Below are 25,099 nucleotides of genomic sequence, written 5' to 3' on the forward strand. Positions count from 1 at the left end.
CACAGATTTTTTGATAGAATACAATGGTCGTGAAACCACCTTATATTCTTACACCGTGTATATAAGTCTATTAGCGTTTTCGATTATACAGGATTTGAACGACCCAGGGTTGATCAATCACTATTTTACTATAAATGCAAGTCTTTCATTGGTGGAGAGGTTGCAATGACGTCATTAACCAACCCTGGGTCGTTCAAATCCTGTATAATCGAAAACGCTATAAGATTAATGGCCGGAGCACAGACTTTTGCATAAAGCATAACGCATAAGCATAAGGAAATTGATTGGTCCATTTCCTTATGCATTTGCTTATGCTTATATATAGACCAATCAATTTCCTTATGCTTATGCGTTATGCTTTATGTAAAAGTCTGTGCTCCGGCCTTAAGACCGAAGCATAAACCGGCCATTATTGGTGCCGTCTTCTAGTAATTGTGTGCCATAAACACTTGGACGCTAGATGGCAATACCATGCAAAACCTTTGGATGCGATTGCATGTTTTTTCGAAGCTATACGGCGCTGTATTTAGTAATTTGATAGTCTGAAATGTCAAATAAATTTTCCTATCTCGTGTTATAATATATATAATGGCCGGTTTATGCTTCGGTCTTAATCTTAATCTTAAGAGTTGATAACGTAGAATGCCATAAGGGCGTTTATACTTCCCTAGTCTTAATCTTAGTCTTAATCTTAATCTTGGAAAGATCCCATCTTTTAACTTTAGTCCCTAATGTCCTAAGGCCGGGCCAATGAGATAAGTCTGACGTCCGACGCAGCACGAAACCGCGCGAAATAATGGTTTTCGATTTTTGTAAAATACGAAAATGAGTGATGCTGATTTAATTGAATGTGTCCAACAATTCGATGTTGTTTGGAATAAAAAAAATCCAAATTATAAAAATAAATTAGTGGTTAGGTTTTGTTACATTTGCACATGCGTAGTCCGAATTTCCAGGGAAGCATAAACGAGTCCTTAAGATTAAGTTAAGACTAAGACTAAGATTAAGATTAAGACCGAAGCATAAACCAGCCATAAGTGAATTAACAATTGAACATATTTAATTTCCGTAAATCAGTAAAGTCAAAAAATGTCCAGACTCTCCAGTCTTGTGCGCATGACTGTCAGGTTTTACTAAATCAGTAGAGTTGTACTACTATATTGTATTGTGATAATGGCCTGTGCATCACTTGTACCAAGATGGCTGACACTTGTTAGTAGCGTATTTTTCTTCGATTTGACGCGTATTTTGTAAAAAAAGCTACGCTCAGTGCCTTCGCGTAGTGGCGTGCGTGTATCGCGCGTTTCCGCGAGTCGCGCATCGCGCTCGGCAACTTAAAATCGTCGTCCTGGAATCCTCCGCGGCTTGAACGTCCCTCGGTCGGGATGCTGTATGAGTGCATGAGAGGCGGAATAATTGCCCGTCACCAGCCATGTTCGTCGAGTGTCCTTTTGTTGTGACAATCGTGATATTATAATATTTTCGCGCAACACGGCGCTGCGTCGAAGCAATCACGCGCGCATTGACGCATCTTGTGTGTTTTTTTTTTTTACAAACGATCGTTTCGTTTCGTCTCGCGTCCCGTCCCGTCTCGTCTTGTCTCGTTTCGTATTCGCCTCGCCCCGTCTCGCCTCACCTCGCCTCACCTCGTCGCGCCTCGTCCCGTAGGAGCTTCTTGTTAACGCTTACTTGCTGCCACCAAGTAGATTAAATGAAAGGTAATCGCGTTACGCTATATGTATCTATTTTGTTTGTAATCAAACTGTGTTGCTTATACGTCTTTAACAATTCGTGGAGTGCTTTGTACATCTTGTTAATCTTGCTTACTTTGCCGATTTTCATAGTGTATCATTTTTGGAGACCTACATTTGCATCTTCTCAATGTTTTGAATTTTGAAGCTTTAGGTATCCTATTTGCAGTGTTTTCTTTTTTAAAATGTTTATTACAATCTTCAGATTTTTAAACATTTGACATTCCATTTTTGGCTACTTGAATATTCTGAATGTCTGTGTTCTGTAATTTCAATGTAAGATCAATATGTTGTTTTAGAAATTTAAATTTCTAGATTTTTAACTTTGTGTCCTTGTATCTTTTATGAAGAAAGAATGACGTCACATCGGAATGTGACATTTGTATCTGATATGTATATGTGTAGGTATATCGATTATAAGGACATCATTTTTAACGATTTAAATTATATATTAGAATCTAATTAGTGTGATTATTCTGGTACAAGAATATATTGTAAAATCTATAAATTTTAGACATTAGTAGAAAAAGATATTTTGCTTATTAATGTGTGTGCTACTTATTGTTATATCATGTTTTGACCAAATTTTTAGCTTTAAAAAATTAAGGATGATGTTGCATGTATTTTTGTATTGTTGCATAAGCGCAAGAGTATATATTTTATTGTTCACACCTTTGCACATCAGCATAAAAGTTATTAGCATTAAAGTCATTAACGCATTAAAATCATTAGCGCATTAAAACTATACGTATATATAAAATATAGTTGTAGAGTAAATAAATCAAATAATTTTTGTATATATAAATATAAATGTGTAGAAATAAATGTATAAACAAATTAAATATGTTATTTGTTTGATGCTTGTAAACATTCTTGTGGACAAGTCTTTTTATTGAAAACTCTTATAGCAAAATATTGCAGGCTTACTTATTATTAAATTTTTGTGTTTCTTAGAAGCATTTTTTATTTTGTTTTATTATTTTTTTAAATACGTAAAAAATATATATGTGCAATATTTTTGATTGAAAAATGATATCTTTATATGGTTATTACAATATATTTGATTTTATAGTTGATTACAATGTATTTACAATAAATTTGATTTGATTTGTGTTAAAGTACAATATTTGTGCTATATTTATAAGATTTTGTGACTATATCGCATTTTTCAATGTTCAGAATATTTTATCACTAAAATTTACGCAATTTTAAATTTCTAATTATTTCTAATTATATTTAGATATTGATTGCATTTTATCAATAAAAATATTTGCTATGTTATTTTCAATTCATTTCTATTTAACTGTTATACAAATTTGAAAAGTAAAAAATAAACGAAACTAATTTTGTGATTATACTTAACTATATTTACGATCTATATTCATGCGGTATATGCGTTGCGCAAAATAAACTCACTAACAAATTATTATCCTATCCACATTTATTAAAAAACAGTTTTGTATATTACAAGAGTGAGAATTATCACAGGTCGGTAGCAACAGAGGTGAGGCGAGGTGGAGCCCGAAGAAGGGATGAATGGAACGGCAGCGCTGCGACGCAGCGTCGGGGCTGGTGCAGGCGTCATCAGTGGTGGAGCCATTGAGCCAGCACCCATCGCCACTCTTGTCGTGTATAAGGATGATGCTGGATTTGGAATGAAAGTTTCTGGCGACAATCCTGTCTATGTTCAGTCCGTAAAAGAAGGTCCGCATAAGAACTGAATTATCTGCATATTTGCGGATGATCAAATGTTTCGAGACTGTTAATGTTTTTATGAAAATTATATGCTTTTTAGGTGGCGCAGCAGCAAGAGCTGGTCTTCATGCGGGTGACAAGATAATTAAGGTGAATAAATAAACTAATTATAAAAATAACGGGGGAAAGAGCAGCAACAAACTCGTTAATTATTTTTCCCTTTTACATTATGAAATAATGTTATTTACAGTGTACTATGCGCTATACCTTCATGTTTAATTGCAGGAAGTTTCTATTCCATAAATTAGAACATTTCATGTGTACATTTGCATGTGGGCTGTTTATATCTTATGCTCGTACTGTCTTTTATATTATCTTACTAGCTAATGGCATTTGTGTATAGATTTATATACCTAAATTTTATATGATAAAATTCTTTGATTAAATTGAATTTGATTTTAATTGAAATATTATACACTATATAAATATTTCTTTTTTTGTGTGTGTTATAGGTGAATGGTGTCAATGTGATGCAGTCTACACATACCGATGTAGTCCAACTCATAAAATGTAAGTATTCTATTTTTTAATATCTGTTTTAACGAAAAATTATAGGATGAAATGTGCATTATAATTTATATAATTTTTTATAATTTTTATAATTTAAAATTTAATTAAAAATTTTAGTTTTTTATTCAGTGTTGTGAGAAGTAAACATTTCCTTCTGGTCTATTTTTGCTACAAGATCTCGCATTGCTATTCAGGTCATTTTCATGACTACTCTACTTACTACTTTTATAATAATGATAATAACAGCTATAATATGATTTTAACTAAATAATTTTATTTATAATTATAAAAATATTTGACAAGTATTTATTACATAATGGATTTTATAGTTTAGACAACTGGATGTTTGTGCATCTTTTTTTATTTTATGATTTTTTTTCATAAATAATGCGAACAAAAGTTTTATTGGAAACTAGTTGTTTGTTATATCGATATTTTATTAAAAGAGGCCATTGTACATTGTTCGCTTTATGTAGTCACGCGCACGGAAAGCCGTGCACGAGAATCATCCCCAATGATGTAAGCATACGAGTTTATAGCGGTGACCGTTTCAGTCGTTTATCTCACTCTCGTTCCGACTATACGCAGGTGTAATACATGTACGCGTGTTCAGCGGACACATCGTAAAATCACGTGAATTCTATTCTATTAAGTTATGCATTGGAAATTCAGATTGTGAGATGGAGATTAGAATTCGATCAGTCAAGTAATCTCAGAATCTTAGCCTACTTTGTCCCGATAGATTGAATTCTAATCTCCAATTGGCAATCTTTAATCTCTAAGGCATAGTCTGCTACGAGCTTAATATCGCGTGTGACAGATTCGTAGCTTTGCATAAAATTTTATATTTATTAATTGTTGACAATTGGCATTGATGGTGTGATAATTGTTATTGACAACGAAATGGAGATGTTTTTAAATATGTTAACTATATGTGTATATGTGTGTGTGTGCAAAGTGATGTCAGAGATGAGTCAAGTTTATTTCTTGAGATGCATATTTATCTGCATCTATATGATATTTCTCAATAATCTTACAAGTTGTAGATGCAATTGTGTAACAACTCTATTTACTTAACAATAACTTATTTATTATTCTTACAATATATTTAATACATTCTAGATCAAGATTGATACATTAACATTTTTATTTTTAAAACGCGATATTAGTGCTAATATCATTTTTATTTTGTCAAATTCTAATTACGTTAATTAAATTGTGTGCATTTGCATTATGACAAAAATTGGAAGAAAACGTAAAAAAGAAAAAAATAATTAAACTTAATATAATTTAAAAAAACTTTTAGCAAATATTTAAAATAGGGATTGCTTTATGAATATTTTTAAACTTATATATTATAAAATTTTTATTTTTAAACTTATAAATCATATAGAATTCAAATTTGTTCTAGCGTTAATGTAAAGATTTATTCATTGTTAATATATGAATATTTACCATTGTTTTACATTTAAATTTAAGTTTTGGTTGTACACGAACTAAATACAACTGGGTACTTATAAGTTTATTTATAATTCTTCCATTTTTTATTTTTACTTTATTAAAGATTTATCATTTTTTGTAAATTTTCTTCTATTAATATTTAAATAAGAGAAATGTAGATAAATTGATATAGTATGTTATTAATTTTTTCCAGATATGTAACATTTATATAATTAATTATAATTTTACATGTTTTTACAATTTAAACATACCGAGTTAATTATAATTGCGTTTTTATACATATTAATATTCAGAAATTAAGAATTGAACATAAAATTACCATTTGCATTTATTAAGATGTGTGTACAAAAAGAATAGAAAAAGTAAAAGAAGAAAATAGATGTAAGAAAGCATGGGAGTATAAGGATGCGTACAATGAGACATGCAAACTAAATCTGTTTTTAGTACATATTGTAAATGATACACCATATATGAAAGGATTAAATTACGTTACAGCATCGACGCAAGTGGTATTGACGGTGCAGCAGAAGCCAGTGACAGCAAGCGGCGCGGCAGCAGTGGTAGCGACAGCAACGACAGCGACGACAGCTTCTGGATTGCAAGTCGGAACAGTCGGTTCTGTGAGCCAACTTCAACGTCCAGTTAGTCTATCAGCAGCTGGAAACATGTCGCCCTCACAACCGGCCTCTTCTCTTCACAGAGCGTCTACAGCACCAGCGAGTGGTGCTCCGTGTAATGCTCGAATCACAGGCCCACAGCCAGTTGATGTAAGTTTCAATTTATAAATGCGACGCGAAATGTATCATATGTCGATCAGCGTCTGTCTCGTAGAATTATAATAATTGTTAGTGTGAATTAATGTCAGGAATCAAAACCGTTTAAATTGAAGCTAGTTAAAAGGAGTTGGTTTGGTAGTTCTAATTGATATATTATTTTTTTTTTTGCAGCTCGAGAAGAAACGGCAGTTAGAAACACAAAGAGTGCACACATTCCAGCTTATGTTGGAAAAAGAACAGAGTTATGTGGACAAGTTACGGAGTGAGTTGGCGAAGACTGGAACTGGTAGTGGCGGCGCCAATGTTACTGCCGTACAAGCGGAGCTAGCGGGTGCTGAAAGAAGAGTGCGCACTTTGCAGGAACAGCTCACGGCGATCAGCACGACTAACGAACAGGTCTGCATATTTACGAGCTTCATTGTGCGTCTTTTTGTATATTAAATTTCTTCAACGTTAAACCCGCTGCCTATATATGTTTTTCATTGGAAACCATTAATCTATCTCCAATCTAATACACGTAAAAAATCAAATAGGCATAATCAAATAAACTAGTGTCCTTTTATTCGATTACGTTCTGTAGAGCTAAGGCTCTAGAGAGCGTTTAAATCTAACATCTAATTTTACTAGTAAAAGATGGGAACAGAGTGATCCGTTGTTGGTGGTAGAACCGGAAGATGGATAATTCTGCGTGAAAAATATGTAGAATAAAAGAAATTTTTTATATAAAATTTTATTTTCGAAAAAAATCCGATTTGCAAATTGGAAAATTAATATTTTTTTTTTATTTTAGATAACTTTTAATGTGAGATATTTTTTCTTATGTTATAAGACAATGAATTGGGCCCAATAGTAGCCATCAGAACGGATGAAAATACAGTTCTGCGCTTGAGAAATAAAAATTAAGAAATTATAAAAACTTGTAGGATTTCAAGTTTTATATTTTAGTTGGTGATTTATTCTGTATATATAAATTATCTCTCTCTCTTTTTCCTGGATACACTAGCAATAGTGGATTATTCTAAAATATCAGTCGACCTTTCGTGAGTGCACTGAAGCTTCTGCCCACTTGCTATCCTATCATTGTGTCTTACAGCTTTGCCTCTTCGATAACAGCAACCTTTTGTTGTGTCTTACAGCTTTGCTCATTGGTAACAAATACCTCGTGCTCCTCGGGCTATTACCCATCTCAAAACACCGGTAGTGGTACTGACGTACCACCCCCACTGCCATCGCGTAAATCCTTGTCCATGCAAAGTCTCTCTCCGCCACCTTTGCCTCCCAGACCTCCACCCGCCATAAACACGCAAAACACAGCCCAGCCGGAGCTGGATCGACATCTGCTGACTCACTTAACGCCCTCAACTGTCAGTCATGGTATTCCTAACTCTGTAAGTAGTCTAATCACCCAATACCATTACATTAATAGCCTGTTTTATATCTATTTTATGCTTTTTGATAAATGTATGTATATAATATGTGAAAATGTATATATATATATATATACCTATGTACATAAAATATACCTAATATTTATATATATATTTTTTTTAATTTATGTGACATTGTTGTGCCGTGACTTATAATAATTTACGTTTCAGTTTTCCCAAGATGCTAATTTGAGTGCTTCAAGTGCGCTTAATAAACACCAACGAACAAAATCAAGTCCGGAGCAATTGGGAACCACAGCAATGTCTCCATCGGAGGCTAGTAGACGTTTGATTGCCTCTGAATCGATGAATGATTTGTCGCCTCCAAGACACATCAGGCATAGTGATATCGATATCAACGAATTACCGCGTATCACACCACCGGGCACACCGCCGCCACCGTATCCAGCCCCCGTTCTGGGCCAAGATATCTTCTCATCTACATTAAACGATGTAAATAGATTTTTAATTTTTATCTGTATTTATTAATTATATATTGTTTATTAAACCTGCTTATTAAGGTTGTTAAGTTCTCATTACGATTATATTACATTATAAAAAATATTGAATTTTTATTTACTTATCTCGTTTCTAGTTGCATTACTAATCTAAGAAATTGTTTTGTATATTATCTATATAATAACGATAAGTATTATTGTTCATTCGTTTTTTTAATCATATTTTTTCGTAATAACAGACACTTGCGACTGATATCATTCCGGGATTACCAGCGTTCCAACAGCCAATTATGTCAATGGAAGAAGACGATGTCAGCGATCAAGAAATCGTAAGTTATTGTTGAAGAAAATTTGTGTGCTAAATGCTTCTCAGACATTCATCTGCAACTTATTAATGCTTTAGGGTCAATTAGAAGATCACGGACCGTTCCAGTCTTTATCCAAGCTGTGGGGACATCATGCGCATCTCGCTGTATTTATTAACTACGTACTATCTAATAGTGATCCTTCTAGCCTGGTACGTATAATAGTGATCCAACGAAGCAATTACATAAACATGCAAATGTTTACATTCTTGCAGCTTATTAATTTAACACATTCTTGCAGTTATTTTATTTAGTAACGGATTTATACAAGGAGGGAAATGCCAAAGAAATGAGAAAGTGGGCATACGAGATTCATTCTAGTTTTCTAGTACCTGGTGCGGTAAGTAATTCAATAACACGTTACATTCCTTAGATTTTATATAAATTATTTTTCATATTTTTTATTCTAAATGGAAAAACAATCTTTTGAAATTTTTATGAATATAAAATCTGTTTTGAGATATATTAATTAATCATAAGTATTATATTTATAAATAAATGATAATTAATATAACTAATACTTTTTGTTTAGCCATTGCGTCTGCATAATGTAGATGAAAATGTCGCTAATGAGATAGATGACGTTCTCGTGAAAGAATTCGATAAAGAAGAAATTCTCAGGAAGGTACGTCAAAGTAATAAAATGATTCATCAATATGCAATTTAAATTCCCATTTTTAAACATTACAGCAGAAAAGTTTATGATAAATTAAATAGTGAAAATTTTATTGATTTCTATAGATATTCTGGAAGGCACGTACTAGAGCGAAGGAAGAATTGAATGAACAGTTGACGCATTTCCAGCAGAAAAGAACCGCAGGGTTGTCCACGATTTTTGGCCCTACTGACATTTCACTTGATGAGAGCATTTCTGACAAAGCGCGTGAAACAAAAATTATCGAGACGTATCTTCTACCGAAGATGGAACCTTATTTGTAAGATTCTTGCATTTTATCATTTTTTTAATGAGACATTGTTAAAAGCGTTAATAAAAGATTGTCAACGAAATGCGCAATAATCGTAATGTTGTCTTTGACAACGCTATAACTATTTCCACGATAATTAATCGATAACTAGGAGACATATCTGAAGAGTAAACATATAAAATAATAAAAGATAACAGAAAACAATTTTTTTTTTAATTTCAGAGAGGATATAGAGAAAGAACAAGTGGATTTGCGATTGTTCACAACGGCAGCTGGTCTAGCTACGATATTAATAAAGATCTTCCAATTGCGACCGGTATGGGCAGATCGAGTGCCTACTTTTGTCGCGAAAGACAAATCCAACATTAAAGCACGACTGCTTACTGGAAAAACGCGCAAAATGACAATCAGAGGACATCATTTTGTGGCGCATCAATACTTCACGATAACTTATTGCAATCATTGTCAGCTTATTATCGGTGGCATTGGTCCTCAAGGATATTTATGCAGTGGTATGTAAAATGTATTATAGCGAACAAGATTTTTCCGAGAGATTTTTCTCGAAAATGAATGCTCTTTACGCTTCTTTTATAATGTTTATAAAATAAGCGACTATACTTGTGTTTTCAATTTGTAATAATAAAAATAAGATCATTAATTTATATTTTGAAATTTATCATGATGGAAGATAAAGCTATAAAACATTACAATTTAATTGCACATAAGGAACGCTATTTATTCAAATAAAATTTATTTTAAATTTAATAAAGACTAAGATTTTTGGAGAGATACTTGCATTTTTTAAATTTAGTTTTGAAAGTTATTTGATTTTAATAAAATTATTACTTTTTTTATCAAAATTATTGATTTATTTATATTTATATTGACGCAGAATTAATTCTAAATTTAAAAAATTGTAAATAAAAGCAAAACAATTCTTGACGTTGAAGTTAGCATCATTTTACGATATATGTAACGTGTACGACAGATACTATATTGTTTGCTAATTGATTGACAGATTGTTCCCTCAGTGTACATCGACAGTGTGTTCGTGTGGTAGAAGAAAATTGCCCGGGACCTTTGGTGCGAAAGGAAAGAGCTAATGATAGAATTAGTAAATTGATGGAGCGTATTCGACCGGAGAGGAAGCCTCCGTCGTCCCACCATCATCATCATTCCCAGAACCATATATTACACTGTAAGCTTAGTTTTGAATATTTTGTTTAAATCGTAATAACCTTTAATAGATGCCAATCATTAGTTTACTAATTATTAAATTTTTATCTATATAATTAAGAAAAAAATTATTGATATGAAGAATTACAAAGAATTATATTCATTATACAATAATCTCTTTTTAAGAATTATACTAATAGTAATTAGTAGAATTTTAAAATAAATTAAATTTGAGTTGTAGTTTTGAATTATATAAATTTATTGTTATTTTGTGCCTTTTTGCAGTCGACAAAATCAAAAGAAGCGAAGACGATTCCGGCACACTAACGGATGGAGAAAATGGTAAGTTTCTTTTTTCTTGTTTCTCACATCTTTATTTGCGTAGTTTTATTTTTTGCACACGAGCTAATGAACAGTTAAATAAATAAAAAATAAGATAAATAATCTAGCTAGATAAGTAATCAATCAGATTTGCGATAATATTATTTTAAACTAAAATAGTAGTAGAACAGTGATAAATTTATATTTCAACAATATATAATATTGCTATTTTTATGTTTTTATATTTATAATATTAATAATATTAGTAAAATTAATATTTTTTAAGAATAAAGACTTACAGATTAACGTGTCAATAGTTGAACATCAGAAAGCTTTGATTGGATGCTACGACCCTGTTCATATATCGCTCTCAATAATATCAGTGTTTTATCGCGTGAATACCACTTGTGAGCTCTGAACAAGTCAGTCTGCTATCAGTTTTACTCTTGCACATTGCTTCTTTTTCTGCTTTATCCGTCATTTGTACGAGTTTTTGTATAGTTTTTAATAAGTAAAATAGTATTCAAGTGATTTATAGTGCATTTATCACTTATATATTGTTGTGTAGTAAACATTTATCACTATTGGAAATTGAGAGAAAATTGGTACAAAAGAATAACATATAATGTTTGTATATATTTTATAAAATTCTAAACTAATCAATCTCTTGAAATTATTAACATTTATTGAAAACAATCTAGCAGCGAGAAAATATTTTACTTTATATCAAGATAAAATTATAAGCAAAAAATTAGAAAATTTAAATTGAAAAGAAAAATATATATAAATCAATCCCTGAGTTCTAGAGAAAAGCCCGAATAAAGCAGCTTACGCTAAAATGTTTGAAATATATGTTTGGATTTAATTTCACATTGATATTTTTAATTTCAGGAGAACAACGCGCGGCCGGAAATGCTCGCAGCAGTTGCGAGAGAGCACGAATTTCCGGTTTAGGAGGAACCGGTGATCATGCCGATAATATGGACAATCCTTCGTCGCGAGAAGATATTTCCGAAATGTATGTATCTAGATAGACGTGGCACATTTTTATTTCTATTTGTACTTATAATTTCCTATATTTTCATAGAAATTGTCGTACACTTGTTTATTTTTTCAAATTTATAGTTATTCTAATAGTTTTTGTCCCCGTAATTTTACAAAGCATTAAATTTATATGCAGCTGAGACGTTAGATTTATAAATTTCTGCATTCTTCAGTTGTACATTTTTTCTTAATAATGTTTTTCGTTTGTCGAGTTTTAGCCGCATATATTCTCAAATAATTGGATTTCCGGATTATTCTTTTTTACGTATCGCGAATATATCGATATTTATAGTGAATATTGTCTTATGCATCCGGCAGTTTGCTTGCGTCGTGGACATTAATTTACGCTTTATTAATTACGATTACTTAGGGTCCAGCAAAATATTTCCAGTAAGCCAAAGACGTCAAACATCAACAGGTCTGAAAGTTACAAGGAGCGGATACATCATAAGGTAACTAAACGTATTGTTTATAGACACTCAGCCTCATGGCATAACAACACCAAGCTATTCTATCTCGGTAACCATTCAGAATTAGGCATATATTTATACAAATCATTTTTCTCACAATGTTATATTAATGCAGCAACAAAACGACTAATGTTAGTGTAATTATAAATTAATGTATAACTAAAGTTGGACTCTTTACATTGCAGCGGCAACTGAGAGAGAAAAGGAAGACCAGCGATCCGAATCTTTCCAAAACAAAGTGAGTACTTTTATCACAATAAATATTTATTTACAGTATTACTAAAACTGACTGCGAATGCTCGAGCGTTAAATAGGACTTGGAAGTTTGTCTGCCAAGACAGTTTGTTTTTACGTCTCTGGAACCACATTGGAATATCATTATACTGACGTGCCTAAATGTATTTCGGAATACATGAGTAAGATAATTCACGAAATCTCACCTACTTTCACGTCTTACAAATTAATTAATTAATTAGTAATTGAATTATTATTTGACGCATTAATTGAACCAATTTATGGGATTGATTCTTTTTTATTTGATTTATAAACCTTCCAAACTTAACGTTCGAGGAGTCTATAAATGTGAGGATGCTCTTTTTAAGGAAAAATGCCCTTTAAAAAGTTATTTGAAAAATAACATGTTTTGTTTTAGCTGCACTTCCTATATTTTTTTTTACTTCAGTTTTAATGCCCGAATATATATATATTCGGTTTCAAATGTGGTAAGTACGACATAGTGCAGCTAAAAAGAACCGTTCTGAAATGTTTTGTGGTGTAACTTGTTGCGCGCAAGAAGAATAAAACATTCGTGCTATCATATCGACGGAAAGCAACTTGCTATATTCGCGCGACTATTACTGTGGCGTTAAAAATGGAGTTCGACCAGATGACTAGATGCTTGAGACTCGCTTATGTGTCGCTAGAGCCGTATGAAACGCAGGTCCGTGAATTTTTGGCAGCGTTCCTCTTTTTCGTCTCGCCTCCACATCGCTTTTCCATGATGAACACGTGCGAAGAGCGCAGACTCGGCTTATGCCATCGTTTCTTCTGCGAAGGTGTGTATACAGAGCCTTCGTTCAGAAGGCCTTCAGTGTGACGTTAAACGTTCAATTTCGCGGATGGCTATTGCGTCGCTTCGACGGCACAAAACACCCACGCTTTTCGAGCGCTTCTGAAACGGTCGCTTTCCATTTAGCCCGATCGAGAATTCAATCACGCGTCTTCACTCTCGTTTCAAAATCCACTTCTACCAGTCAAGCCGCTCTCTTAATCTCCTTTCTGATTACTCAATGGTAAAAAAGTTGTGCCAAATTCATCGGTTAAAACTCCTACGTGTCTTTCAATATCGCACTCATTGTCAGTGGTCCAACTCGATTTCCAACTCAATATCAGCCAACGTCGTTTTTCACTCGCTCTTTGACAAAATTGTGTTTCTGACGAGATACGTGCGGATATTTTTTTTTTTTGGTTGGGAAACTATATATATATATATAGATTCCTAAAAAGTCTAATGTTTTTTTTTGAATGGAATTATAATTAATATAGGAATAACAGAGCTGGTCAGTGTGCGAAGCATTTCCATATCGTTCGGACGTTATTTCGAATTAGTATTTTTGTGCTACAACGGAAACGATTTGTTCTAAACAAAGCCTTGACAACAGAGTGCAGAATATTTTAGTATCAATTTGATATTAGTTCATAAACAAAATAAGACTTCTGATTATTCTAACAAATCAAAATTATGTAAATAAAATAATACATTTATAAAGAACAGAAAACAAATTTACATTTAAAAAAAGTTTTTAAAATTGAAAAAAAAAGTTAATTTCTTTTACCTTTCAGTACAAATAACTTTTTTGCTCCGGTTTACTTGTACGCGGAGAACACTCCCATTATTCCCAGGAGCCTTGTTCCGCGATCGAAACATTCCGGTAAAGCCTGTTATTTTGTTCGAGATTAATGATATCCCAATTTAACTAGACGAAATTGAGACGTAAGTACGAGAGTATTTTTAGTGGAACGCCGCAACTAAGTTAAGACTGCAGAGCTTTTCCACTTTTATCTCAGGAAGTCAATTAAGAGAGTAATTTAAGAAACACGCGACTGTCGATATCTGAATCCAAGAAACGCACGATCATCGTTTTCCAAATAATTGGCAGCCGATACAGGGGGAGGACTAATAATATATCAATGAATCGTGTATTAAGGTACATACTTCGAGATCACTTAGATTCGTAAGAACCGCAAGAAAAAGCTGTGTTGTACGCGGTTATTTATACAGTGAACCAGAGAACTCGTAATAGTGCTCATAACTGTAGCTTCGATGATGTGTAGCGTGAACGACGAACGGATTCGTCGGCGCTTGAGATGAGCAGCGTCTGCATTCGTGAACATCTCGAGATTACTTAAAGAAAACGCGCAGGCACGTCCGAACCGAAGCCATCCAGCAATCTGTCAACCTTTGACAATGTAAGTATGAACTGCTAATGAGCTGTGTATTCAATGGAACAAAATTGGTCGACAAATATTCTCGGTTATTCGCTTTGTCAATCGTCATCCGCGTAAAAATAAAATATCTGTCAGCTGTTTTTTTTTAAACTTTTTTATTTTATTTGTTCGATTATTGAGTAAATTTGAAAAACATTAAATAAAATTTATTAGATATGTTTCTACGCGTAACTTCTTTTTCTTAATTTCACTTTCACAAGTTTTGGAAGCCACGTGTGCACAAATTGTGCACAGTTTTAGCTTGCTTTTTATCAAGTATGACAAAAAATGTGGATACAATAATTAGCAGTCCATAGATACACGGTCAAAGGTGCCAATCCAATAAGAGAAAAAGAAGAGAAGGGAAAGAAGGAAGAAAAATTAGTACTGCGTCTCAATATAAGGATAGGAACAAAAAATCTTAAGAAATGTTTACAACATTCAGCTTAATAATGAGCAAATTAGTGAACATAATCTATACGCTAATAATTTTTTAATTGTTCTCGAACACATAAATCAATATTGAATTTAATTCTACTAAGAGTACAATACAAATTTATTTTTATAGTAATGAACTGAATGGCACAGATCGAATAAAATACACTGAGGGAAACTAGGTATAAAATCGAATGATTCACAGTTATAAAGATTAGGATTTGAGTCATGCAAGTGAAAAATCTATCTATAAAAAAATAGTTTACCCGGTCTTTGCAAATAAACACAATTCGATGTGAGCGACGAAAGAGTAAAAAAATCCAAAAAATTCGCCGGTCATTCGCGGAATGGAAGGTTTCAACGAGAGCAATGCTACTCTATTTTACGCCTATCTATTTTAAAGGATCGATAAGGTGGTGGAAGAAAGAAAGCGATCCGTTTTTATCGGGTCTGTCTAATACGTGTGCACGCTGGTAAACGGAGTGATGTCAGAGCACGGATACGTCTTGGCTTTTATTTCCGAAGCGATCGATACGTACGAATCGATACGATTATACAGGGTGTCTCTCGCTAAGCTCACTTCCTTTGAACTGTGGATTCTTCGGCCATTTAGTGGGTGCGCTTAGGGAGGGACATCCTGTATATAGTATCCTCAGCCTCAGCCTGTGAACTTGTGTACGTACGTACGTCTATATGCGTTGCGCGTGAGCGCACTACGATTTCTCTTGCTGATATTTTAGATATCAATTATTATTTCTAAATAGTATTTCATTTCTCTTCAGTAAAAGATCGGGGCGTGTTATATAGTTTCCAAAAAAAAACCTATTAATTATAATAATATTTTATATCAGTAGTTTTTAAAGGCTTCTTCGAATACCCGCTGAGGGTTGAATACAGCTTTCGAGCTTTTTGGGATATTTTTACTGAGGCAAAATTTTTACCGAATTTGTCAAAGAATATCTCGCGGATATTCTATTTTTTTTTTTTTTTTTTAAAGGTCTCTCTTTATTGGGAGCGTTACCTCATACAATTTAGGTTGAAATGCCAATGCGCTGCTTCAATACCTCACGGCCTTCAATATTGAACCAGCGACCTTTAAAATCTGACTATATCCACCAATCAAATGTTTTCAGTAAACGTTCTCTGCCAGCGGTATTATTTTATAACATAAACATGTGAAGTTCGTTAAAACGTAGTGAGTCGTAAGCCGAAAAGAAGTTTTGTGAGACTATTTATGTTGAGTGCATACGGAGGGTTGCGGATACGCGCGTTTCTTCGTATCGTGTGTTGTGACGTGACGTTTGAGCCCTCGAAGGGCTAAAGGGAGATAAAGAAATGAGGCAGCGCGGCTCGCAGCGTGTCCGTCCTCGACCCGCTTCTCACGGCAATGAAAACTCGGGCAATCCGGCGTTATCGGAACCGGCCCCACACTCAGCGGATCAGTCGGCTGACGCCACCCCAAAGAGGTATTCGGATGCCGACGAAAGCGTCACCGAAATGTCTGCGCCGAGCGACGACGCTGTCAACACCGCTGTCGCCGCTGCGCGCGATTATCTACGCCGTCTTAATGAGCGACGTACGAGGTCGGAGAGGTATTTTCTGCAGTTTCGGCTACTGCATATAAAATAGAATGAGATTTATTATTTTGACGAATATTAAGTAAAATCTGTTTTCCTGATAAAATAGACAAGTTTTGCTTGTCAAGCAAATTTAACTTATTGGTCTTAGATTATTAATATAAATTTAGATTAATTTTAGAAATATTTATTTCAAAATGTTGCATCCAGAATATTTTCCTAGCATGAAATGTGAAAGAATTAAGATTTTTTATCTCTATTATTCTATATCTTTTATTTTATAGATATAAATTTTCCAACAAAAAGATTTTGTGAATATTTTGAATATTGTAATATAAGGATATTTTCTAAATTTATTGTATTCTAAAAGTTTTAAGTGTAATTTTCTGGAGAAAAGATAGGGAGAAACTTGGTTCTCAAAGCTTCACGACATATATATATCTATATGTCCTCTTTGAATGGCTTCTTTGAAGATCTGGATGTGTTTCGTTGATGAGATCGATATGATAGTGCGAATCGTGTCAACAATATTCGAAGACAGTAGATGTTATAGTTAGCAAGTAGCAAAAATGCATAAACTGCTAACGATTGACTATAGAGTCGGTTCCAGCGACTGCGAGCCTTCCGGCACGTTCCCCGGGAACTCTGCTGGCAGTTCATCGAACAGCAGCCTGTCGACGAGGAGTCTGGACAGCCCCAGTACTAGCCTGGAACAGGTGCATCCCACCACATCGGCGGCGAACGCGTCAACTTCGTGGGACAGCGATGTCGATGTCGAGGCTGATCCACCGGATTGGAGCCAGGCTGTCGCTGAAGACGTTCTCGCGCAGCTCAGCAATTCCGAGAAAAAGAGACAGGAAGTTATTAACGGTAAATTATCGATTCGATAAAACTGTTCGTACATTAATTAGTCCACGGACTGATTTCATCAATCAGCACTTTTTTTCCAAGTCTTATTCAAATTTTAATAAGTGTCGTCATTTGAATGGCATTGATTAATCCTTAACGCAGTCAGCGCTCTGTAACATACGTTGGTTGATTAAAATCTTTTTTTTTCAGAACTATTTCACACCGAACGCTCTCACGTTCGCGCATTGAAAGTGCTTTCGCACGTTTTCCACAAGCCTTTGTTGGATTCTCAAGTGCTGCCATTAGATCAGATTCAGCTGCTTTTCTCGAATCTAGACGAGATGTTGATGATCCATTCGCGTTTTAACCAATCGATGAAGCGAAAGAAGAAGGAAAATCCGTGCGTGGGTGATGTGGGCGAACTCCTGCTGGAGATGTTCGACGGCGAGGCCGGTGAAGCGTTCGAAAGGGCCGCGTCGATTTACTGCGCTAAGCAGCAGGTCGCTCTGGATGCTCTACGCGATCGTCGACGCAAGGATTCCAAGCTGAACGCCTTCCTAAACGAAATAGAGGCAAATCCGCTGTGTCGCCGGCTGCAGTTGAAGGATCACATACTCACTGGCATGCTGCGGCTCACCAAATATCCGTTACTTTTCGAGAATCTCGCCAAGTACACGCCGGAAAGTAACGAGAAGGAGAAGGCAGCCGTGCTTCGTAGCCTGGAACGCAGCAAGGAAATTCTAAGTCGCGTGAATCAAGCGGTAAAAGAAGCCGAGGACCACCAACGACTGACTGAGATCCAACGGACGATCGATCGATCGGCCTTTGACAAATTTGACCATCCGACCGTGCAGGAGTTTAAGAACCTTGATATCACGAAACGCAAGCTGATTTACGAGGGGCCGCTTCAGTGGCGGCGCACCGAACCGAATCGATCGATGCCGAATCGTTCGGTGCCGAAACCAGTGGATCTGCACGTGGTGCTACTCGACGACACAATCTTCTTCCTGCATCGGCAGGACGACAAGTATCTGCTTAAGTTCATCAATACGACTAATCAGGCGGGCAATTCCGTACTCAGCCCGATCGTCAAGTTGTCCACCGTACTGGTGCGTCATAATGCCGCCGAGAAGGATTCTCTTTATTTGGTCAACACTTCGCAGAACGGCGCGCAGATGTACAATCTAGTGGCGCCGTCCTCTGCGGAGCGCAAAAGCTGGTGTAAGCACATCTCCGAGGCTGTGGATGCTTACAAGACGCGCGATCGCCAAGGCAGAAGACCAACACCGTCCACCACGCTTCCGGAGGAGCCAACGGAAGACGCATCGCCCTCCGCGACGGAAGTGCCGGACAACACGACTGCTGAGAAAGATCAGTCGCAGGATAGAGAATCGAGGGAACATGAGCAAAATACTACGCAGGAGCATGACGAGGAGAAACCGGAAGCCACCGCTCCCACGACTGAACAAACGCAACAGCGGTCGACTGTGCAACAGCAGGCGGCTGAATCGCCAACGACAGGTTGTATTGTGCATGTTTAGGAAGATGACGCATGGCTATTTTTACAATATAGTAATGTTAATATTTTTGTTTGGCTACATATAGGTATGACAGAGCCGCTACGAATGGTCACGTGCACTCAGCTCTCATTGATAGATCCATTAGAAGTTCACGTGGAGGTACCACCAGTGCATGTTGCAGAACCGGTTTTTACACCAATAGGTATAAACTTCCTCCTTCAATGATTTCAATATATTTCGTTCTAATTTAACTCTTAAACTTTGATATTTAATACACAACTGCGTCATCGATTACAACAGCATTAACATTACGTAAATATGAGCCAATGCTTCAGAGTTGAAACAGGTGGAAATATATATTTGTGACTGTGTGACGTAATCGCAGCTTTTTTTATAACAGTATATAAAGTAGTTAATCATTTTCAATACAAAATCTATCAGAGAAATTGTTTAATAGTACAATTTTGCCGAAGCAAGATTACCATTTAATGATTGAAACAAATTATGAATGTGAATATTTGGAATTTTTCAGAATATCTCAGACGTAAGGACGAAATAATCAAACAGGCTCTGCTTGAGAAACAGTTACTGGTGGCGGATATATTAAATATTCCTAAAGAAGACTTCGAGCACGTCGCAGACATAGCATCTGAACCATCCTCTGCAGAAAAAGAACCTACTGAACTCATACTCGCTTCTATCAGCCAAAGTATTTATTTATTTAATATTTGATTTTGCACGAATACTACTGAAAAAAACAAAAGTATATCAAAAATAATAAATTTAAAAGATTGAAAAGATTTGTATCATATTTTATTCATAGACTAAAATATATAAATTATATATAATTTTGTGCAAAAACTAATAATATATATTATTTTATTAATATTACCGATAGCCAACTAATAGTATTTGTTGTAATTATTTGGATAAGCTTATATTTTATACAGCAAACTTGCGTTTTTATTTTGCAGCGGATCAGCTAGTGAGCATGTTGAACTCTGCACTAAACGTGAGCGAAATAGAGACGGTATTCGCGTCGCGTGGGGCATCGGCATTATCATCTTCTGCGTGCGAAGCTACCGGTTGCCCATCTTTACGAAACCATTCACATCCTCAACAATCAGTCATGGGAATGATGCAGCCGATTTGTAATTACCTCACATCCCAGCTCTCACAACTGTCACAACTCCTGGTAAATATGACGTTTTCCCGATTTCCAAGACGTCTTCTAAAATTTTTGTGAATTGTAGGAAATTATAAAAAAGAGAGAGGAGGAGCGGGAGAGGTTACGGAAAGAATTGCGTAGAAGTAGAGAACGTATTCACGCACTTGATACCGACGTACAACGCCGTGAATTCTCGGAAGTGATATCTACGACAACTTACACACAAACAACACTCGGTTAGTCTTCTATTTTTCTTAATTTTAACTGTAATTATTTAGTATAATTTTATACAATACATTTAAAAGAAAGTGTAAATTTTTGTGAAGCAATCTAATAATGTATAATTCGTTGTTTGTACAGATGACATTGTGCATCAAGACAGCTACACCGATGACCTTACTCGTGATGTAAGAAAAATTTAATTATATTAAACATATAAATTTATTGATTTATAATTTAATGTTATGATATATATTATTTGGTAGGCAATATTATGTTCTAGTTATTTATAAAAAATTATATGATGGATAAAAGAACATAAAATTGCATTTTACTTCAAAGTTAGCACATTTTAAACTAGAAATAACGAAACTGCAAATTTTGAGAATTATTTTTAATTTTTTGCATTTTATAATATGCTTTGACAGGAGTTTGTCGATGCACGCGGAGAAGCAGCAGATACAGACGCGGAAAACCTTGAACTTAAGGCGGAAACCGAAGTAATGGGCGACAGCGTCGGCTGAAGCACGGCTGAAAAAAGTTTCATCGATCATATCCTTGATTTGGTGCATTTCACGAGCGGTGCTGGAACGCTCCCGCATAACGGGAGAAATCAAAATTATTTGTAAAAAACTGAAAAACAGACGACGCATAGACGTGTGTAAGACACGAGAGTAATTCTTTACTGCGGACGATAATATTACATGCATACAGGAGAAAGGAGCAAAAGTCATTAGCTGTTTTATTTATTTGATAATTCTTGTAAAACTGGAATTTAACAGTGGCATTATAAATGATGTTACTTCTTTTAATTAATGAGAATTTAGTGCATTATTAAAATATAATATGATTCTGAGATCTTTGCTATTCACAGATTTTTTTCCTTAACAATATTTTTCTATTTTTCTCTGCAAAACACGAGGATAAACGTCGCCTATTGTGCAATGTAATTTTTTAAAACATTTTTTGCTTGGTCATATATAAAGATAATCTTGCGAAAGAAAGTTTACTGATATATCGGACAATATATTAGTTTAATATTTTATTTATATATATATATATTATTCAATTTTAGTTACTATAAATCAATGGATAATATAATAATATAATCATTGGTATCATGTTTCATAAATGGATTGGATTGTATAAGTAATAAATGCCCATTAAAATATTTTATATTTATTTCTTTATACACAATTTTTTATTTTGTCAAATTTTTTAAAAGTTTCTATCAAAATAAAACAGCTGATAATTTTTTCTTTATTCTTGTATTTACCAAAATATGGATCAATGATTAACATCTTTGCCAAAGATTTTATGTAAATGGATTTACATAATCTATACTAATCCTTCAAACGCAACTTTTTGTACATCGCGTTATTTTGCGAATCGAGTCCTGTATATTACTGTTATTATTATTACTTAAGAAGCCCGGTTTACATGCGAATAACGTAATTATGCACGAAAAACTTGTAGAAATGTGCACTTTAATATGATTATTATTAATTACCTTTTTTAATTTCTTTAAATTTTTCGTGCATATATCGATACAACAGCGTGTAAAGCAGTGTTGGTGCTGGGCTCTATTATTTAAAAAAACAGTAACGTGAAGAAAATTATGATAGTTCGAACTTTTAATCTTCCATATCAGAAGAATGGAGACATGCCTTTACGAAGCAACAAGAATACGGTTTTTTCACTTTCTTATAAACTTGTGCATTAAAGAGCTACTATTTACAAGTGATAATGATAAGATGCATTTTCACATTTGATATCGACGCAGAACATTTACAAGAAAACTTCTTGAACTTGATAAAAAAACATCTCAGGTCGATTAACTTGTAATCCATATACAGATCTCTGGATTAAAATTTTGCACAAATTATAGCTTCCAAGACTTTATTCGTATCGGAGCGTTTAAACATGGAAATTTTTCCAGCGTCTTAAGATTCTATGGATTCTAGACTGCTTTCTCTAAAAATTTAGAAGTTATACATATTAAGGACACAAGAATCCTAGGATATAAGAATCCAAGAATCTAAGAATATAAATATACCATTTTTTATGAAGTAGACGGTAGTTTATGTACTTAAAATAAATTTGATATACATACCATACACATACACACACACACACACACATATATATATATACATACACACACACACACACACACACATACATGACATTCAACATATACACTCACATATATTCAGATTCATGCAGATGTCTCAAAACATATGCTACCATAATATTTGATTTATTTTACGATTTTAATAAATCGTTTCTTTAAATAAAACTTCAGCTTAAAGCAATTTCCATTTGTATAAAATAAATGATTTTGTAACTGAAGGACAAAGTTTCACGATTTAAAAATACCTGCACGTCTTCAAATTTGAGAATTGTAAACTACGAATAATTTGAAATCTTAAAATACTGAAGATTCAAGAGAATGTGTAAATTAAACATTTGAGAATCTAATAATTTGGAAAATCACAATTTAAGATTTTCGAATGCAAAAGATTAAGCAGCGAATTAAATCTACACTGATATTTTGACTTTGAATAATTTAATTGAATTATGAAGTATGCTATTTACACATACACAGATATATTCGGATATCCTTTATATGAATGAATTTACTGTTATATAGAGAAATACGTACAAGAAAAAATTTTTTTGTAATATATATATTCATATATATATATATATGAAAATCTATGTTAACAGTATTGTTCCTTTGTGGAAATTTGACAAGATTATTTTGAATACAAGAGGTACTTTAAGGGTCGGCTATTACTGATTAACTTGAATTATGACGTTAAGCGAAAAGATGTATGCAAATAATTCTTGCATTATGTATTCATGTAAATGCTATTAAAAAACCATTTTGATTAAATAATTAAAGATAATTTGATTCTGTGTTTTTATGTAACTATTTGGAGCGATACAAATCTACTGCATTTTTAAGATCTGGAATTCATGAAATTAAAATAGTTTTATTAACACAATCATTTAGGGAATCTAAACCGCAAGAATAGTCTGCGCGTTCGTAACTTCCTCGCTCATGTTGTCATAATTTAAGTTAACGGACGTAATTATGCTTGAATCTTAGAATAACATATACATGCTAGTAAATTTTGAATAAGAACACAATATTATTAGCGACAATCAGAGAAATGAATAAAACTTTAAAAATAAAATTTAAAATTATTAGCATGCCAAGATTAAAAATATTCTTTATTGTTATTTTTCTTTCTTTTCTTTGTTATGTAAATTGGGCGATATATATAAAAAGGACTCATCTACTTACATAAAATCTTTGTTACAATGAAACAATAATTCCTAATGGCGAGACACGAGAACCATTACAAATGCGATGCTATTGTATATGTATAAAATATTTAATAACATTATTAGTTGATATATCATTATTTTATTATTATTATTATTATTACATTAAAACAGTTATTGAATTGTGTAATTTCTTGTACTCGTCTTTTTAATACTGTTTACATGTACGAAACCTATCATAAAAAACTGCTGTGTTGTATTAAAAAAAAGAAAAAAGAAAACATCAAGTATGAAGAAACGCTTAATTTTAGTGACGTAAATTTTGTATGTTATAACAATTATATATTTATGAATAAGGATAAAGAAAATATTTATAAAAAGTATCTTAGTTCTCCATAGTTCACTAGTATCATGGGTCCTTGGCTCTGCGAATTAATTAAATTCATTACTACTTTATGAGAAAGTTTCATTTAAAGTCCTCACTATATACCATATGACAAGTACAAATATAATTACAGTTTGTATAATTTTTTCGCACATACTTAATATATAAAAGATATTTAATAAATGTCACATTTATTATTTTTTTGTATTCTATATAGAATTATTAGGCATAAATTTTTCAGAATATATTTGTATAAAATTTAAAATATTTTAATATTAAGAGGATGCTGGAGTGCCTGACGAACTCCGACGCGAAAGCGCCATCATTTCGATGGAACTAAAAATTAGAGTGATATTATCGGCATAAGTCATAATCTAAGTATGAATGTATTGTGTATGCGTATGTGTGGTGCGTGTATATATTCGCATATTATTGTATAGCGCCTCTCTGATATTATCCTGGAACTAATCTTCTGTTATTTTTCATCTGTTATACCGATATTGGACGCACACGTATGTAAAAATAGTCGGACAAGAATATTTTTTACATTAGACTTTTCAGCCCAATTTTAATGGTTCCATAACATTTTATTATGCAGTGCGCAATTCGCGCTGCTCTTATTCGGTGTATTAAAATCGTTAAACTTTTATAAAAAGCTAAAATTGATAGCTCTAAAAGACATGTTATCCTAAGAGTATGTCAATAAAAATTAATGTTATAAATAA

General features: G+C 33.6%; 1 protein-coding gene across 5 annotated transcripts; it reads left to right on the forward strand.

The window, feature by feature from the left end:
* Positions 1–1,175: 1,175 nt before the first annotated feature.
* Positions 1,176–25,099, forward strand: RhoGEF2 (Rho guanine nucleotide exchange factor 2). Of its 5 annotated transcripts, none has more exons than XM_012364363.2 (27): positions 1,176–1,718; positions 3,223–3,455; positions 3,547–3,596; positions 3,959–4,016; positions 5,973–6,244; positions 6,425–6,649; positions 7,390–7,641; positions 7,852–8,133; positions 8,378–8,467; positions 8,542–8,655; positions 8,745–8,843; positions 9,036–9,128; positions 9,245–9,438; positions 9,652–9,941; positions 10,448–10,627; positions 10,891–10,947; positions 11,818–11,944; positions 12,341–12,422; positions 12,626–12,678; positions 17,538–17,809; positions 17,999–19,309; positions 19,394–19,510; positions 19,841–20,017; positions 20,283–20,503; positions 20,562–20,712; positions 20,837–20,883; positions 21,124–25,099. In XM_012364363.2, exons 2-27 carry the CDS (start codon positions 3,284–3,286, stop codon positions 21,217–21,219), a joined length of 5,082 nt encoding a protein of 1,693 aa, XP_012219786.1. In that variant the 5' UTR covers positions 1,176–1,718; positions 3,223–3,283; the 3' UTR covers positions 21,220–25,099. The 5 variants fall into 5 exon arrangements, with proteins under 5 accessions (XP_012219786.1, XP_012219785.1, XP_012219787.1 ...); XM_012364362.2 differs by having other exon boundaries at positions 3,240–3,455; XM_012364364.2 differs by having other exon boundaries at positions 3,240–3,455; positions 17,550–17,809.

The sequence above is a fragment of the Linepithema humile genome, chromosome 1 (assembly GCF_040581485.1).
Source record: "Linepithema humile isolate Giens D197 chromosome 1, Lhum_UNIL_v1.0, whole genome shotgun sequence".
NCBI classification, from domain to species: Eukaryota; Metazoa; Arthropoda; class Insecta; order Hymenoptera; family Formicidae; genus Linepithema; species Linepithema humile.

What these genes read in the sequence shown, in the direction of transcription:
- RhoGEF2 (XM_012364363.2), top strand. Translation starts at nt 3,284, where the DNA reads ATGAATGGAACGGCAGCGCTGCGACGCAGCGTCGGGGCTGGTGCAGGC. An exon ending in CGGGTGACAAGATAATTAAG is followed by an intron (nt 3,597 to 3,958) that starts GTGAATAAATAA and finishes TGTGTGTTATAG; the next exon opens with GTGAATGGTGTCAATGTGAT. An exon ending in ATGTCAGCGATCAAGAAATC is followed by an intron (nt 8,468 to 8,541) that starts GTAAGTTATTGT and finishes TTAATGCTTTAG; the next exon opens with GGTCAATTAGAAGATCACGG.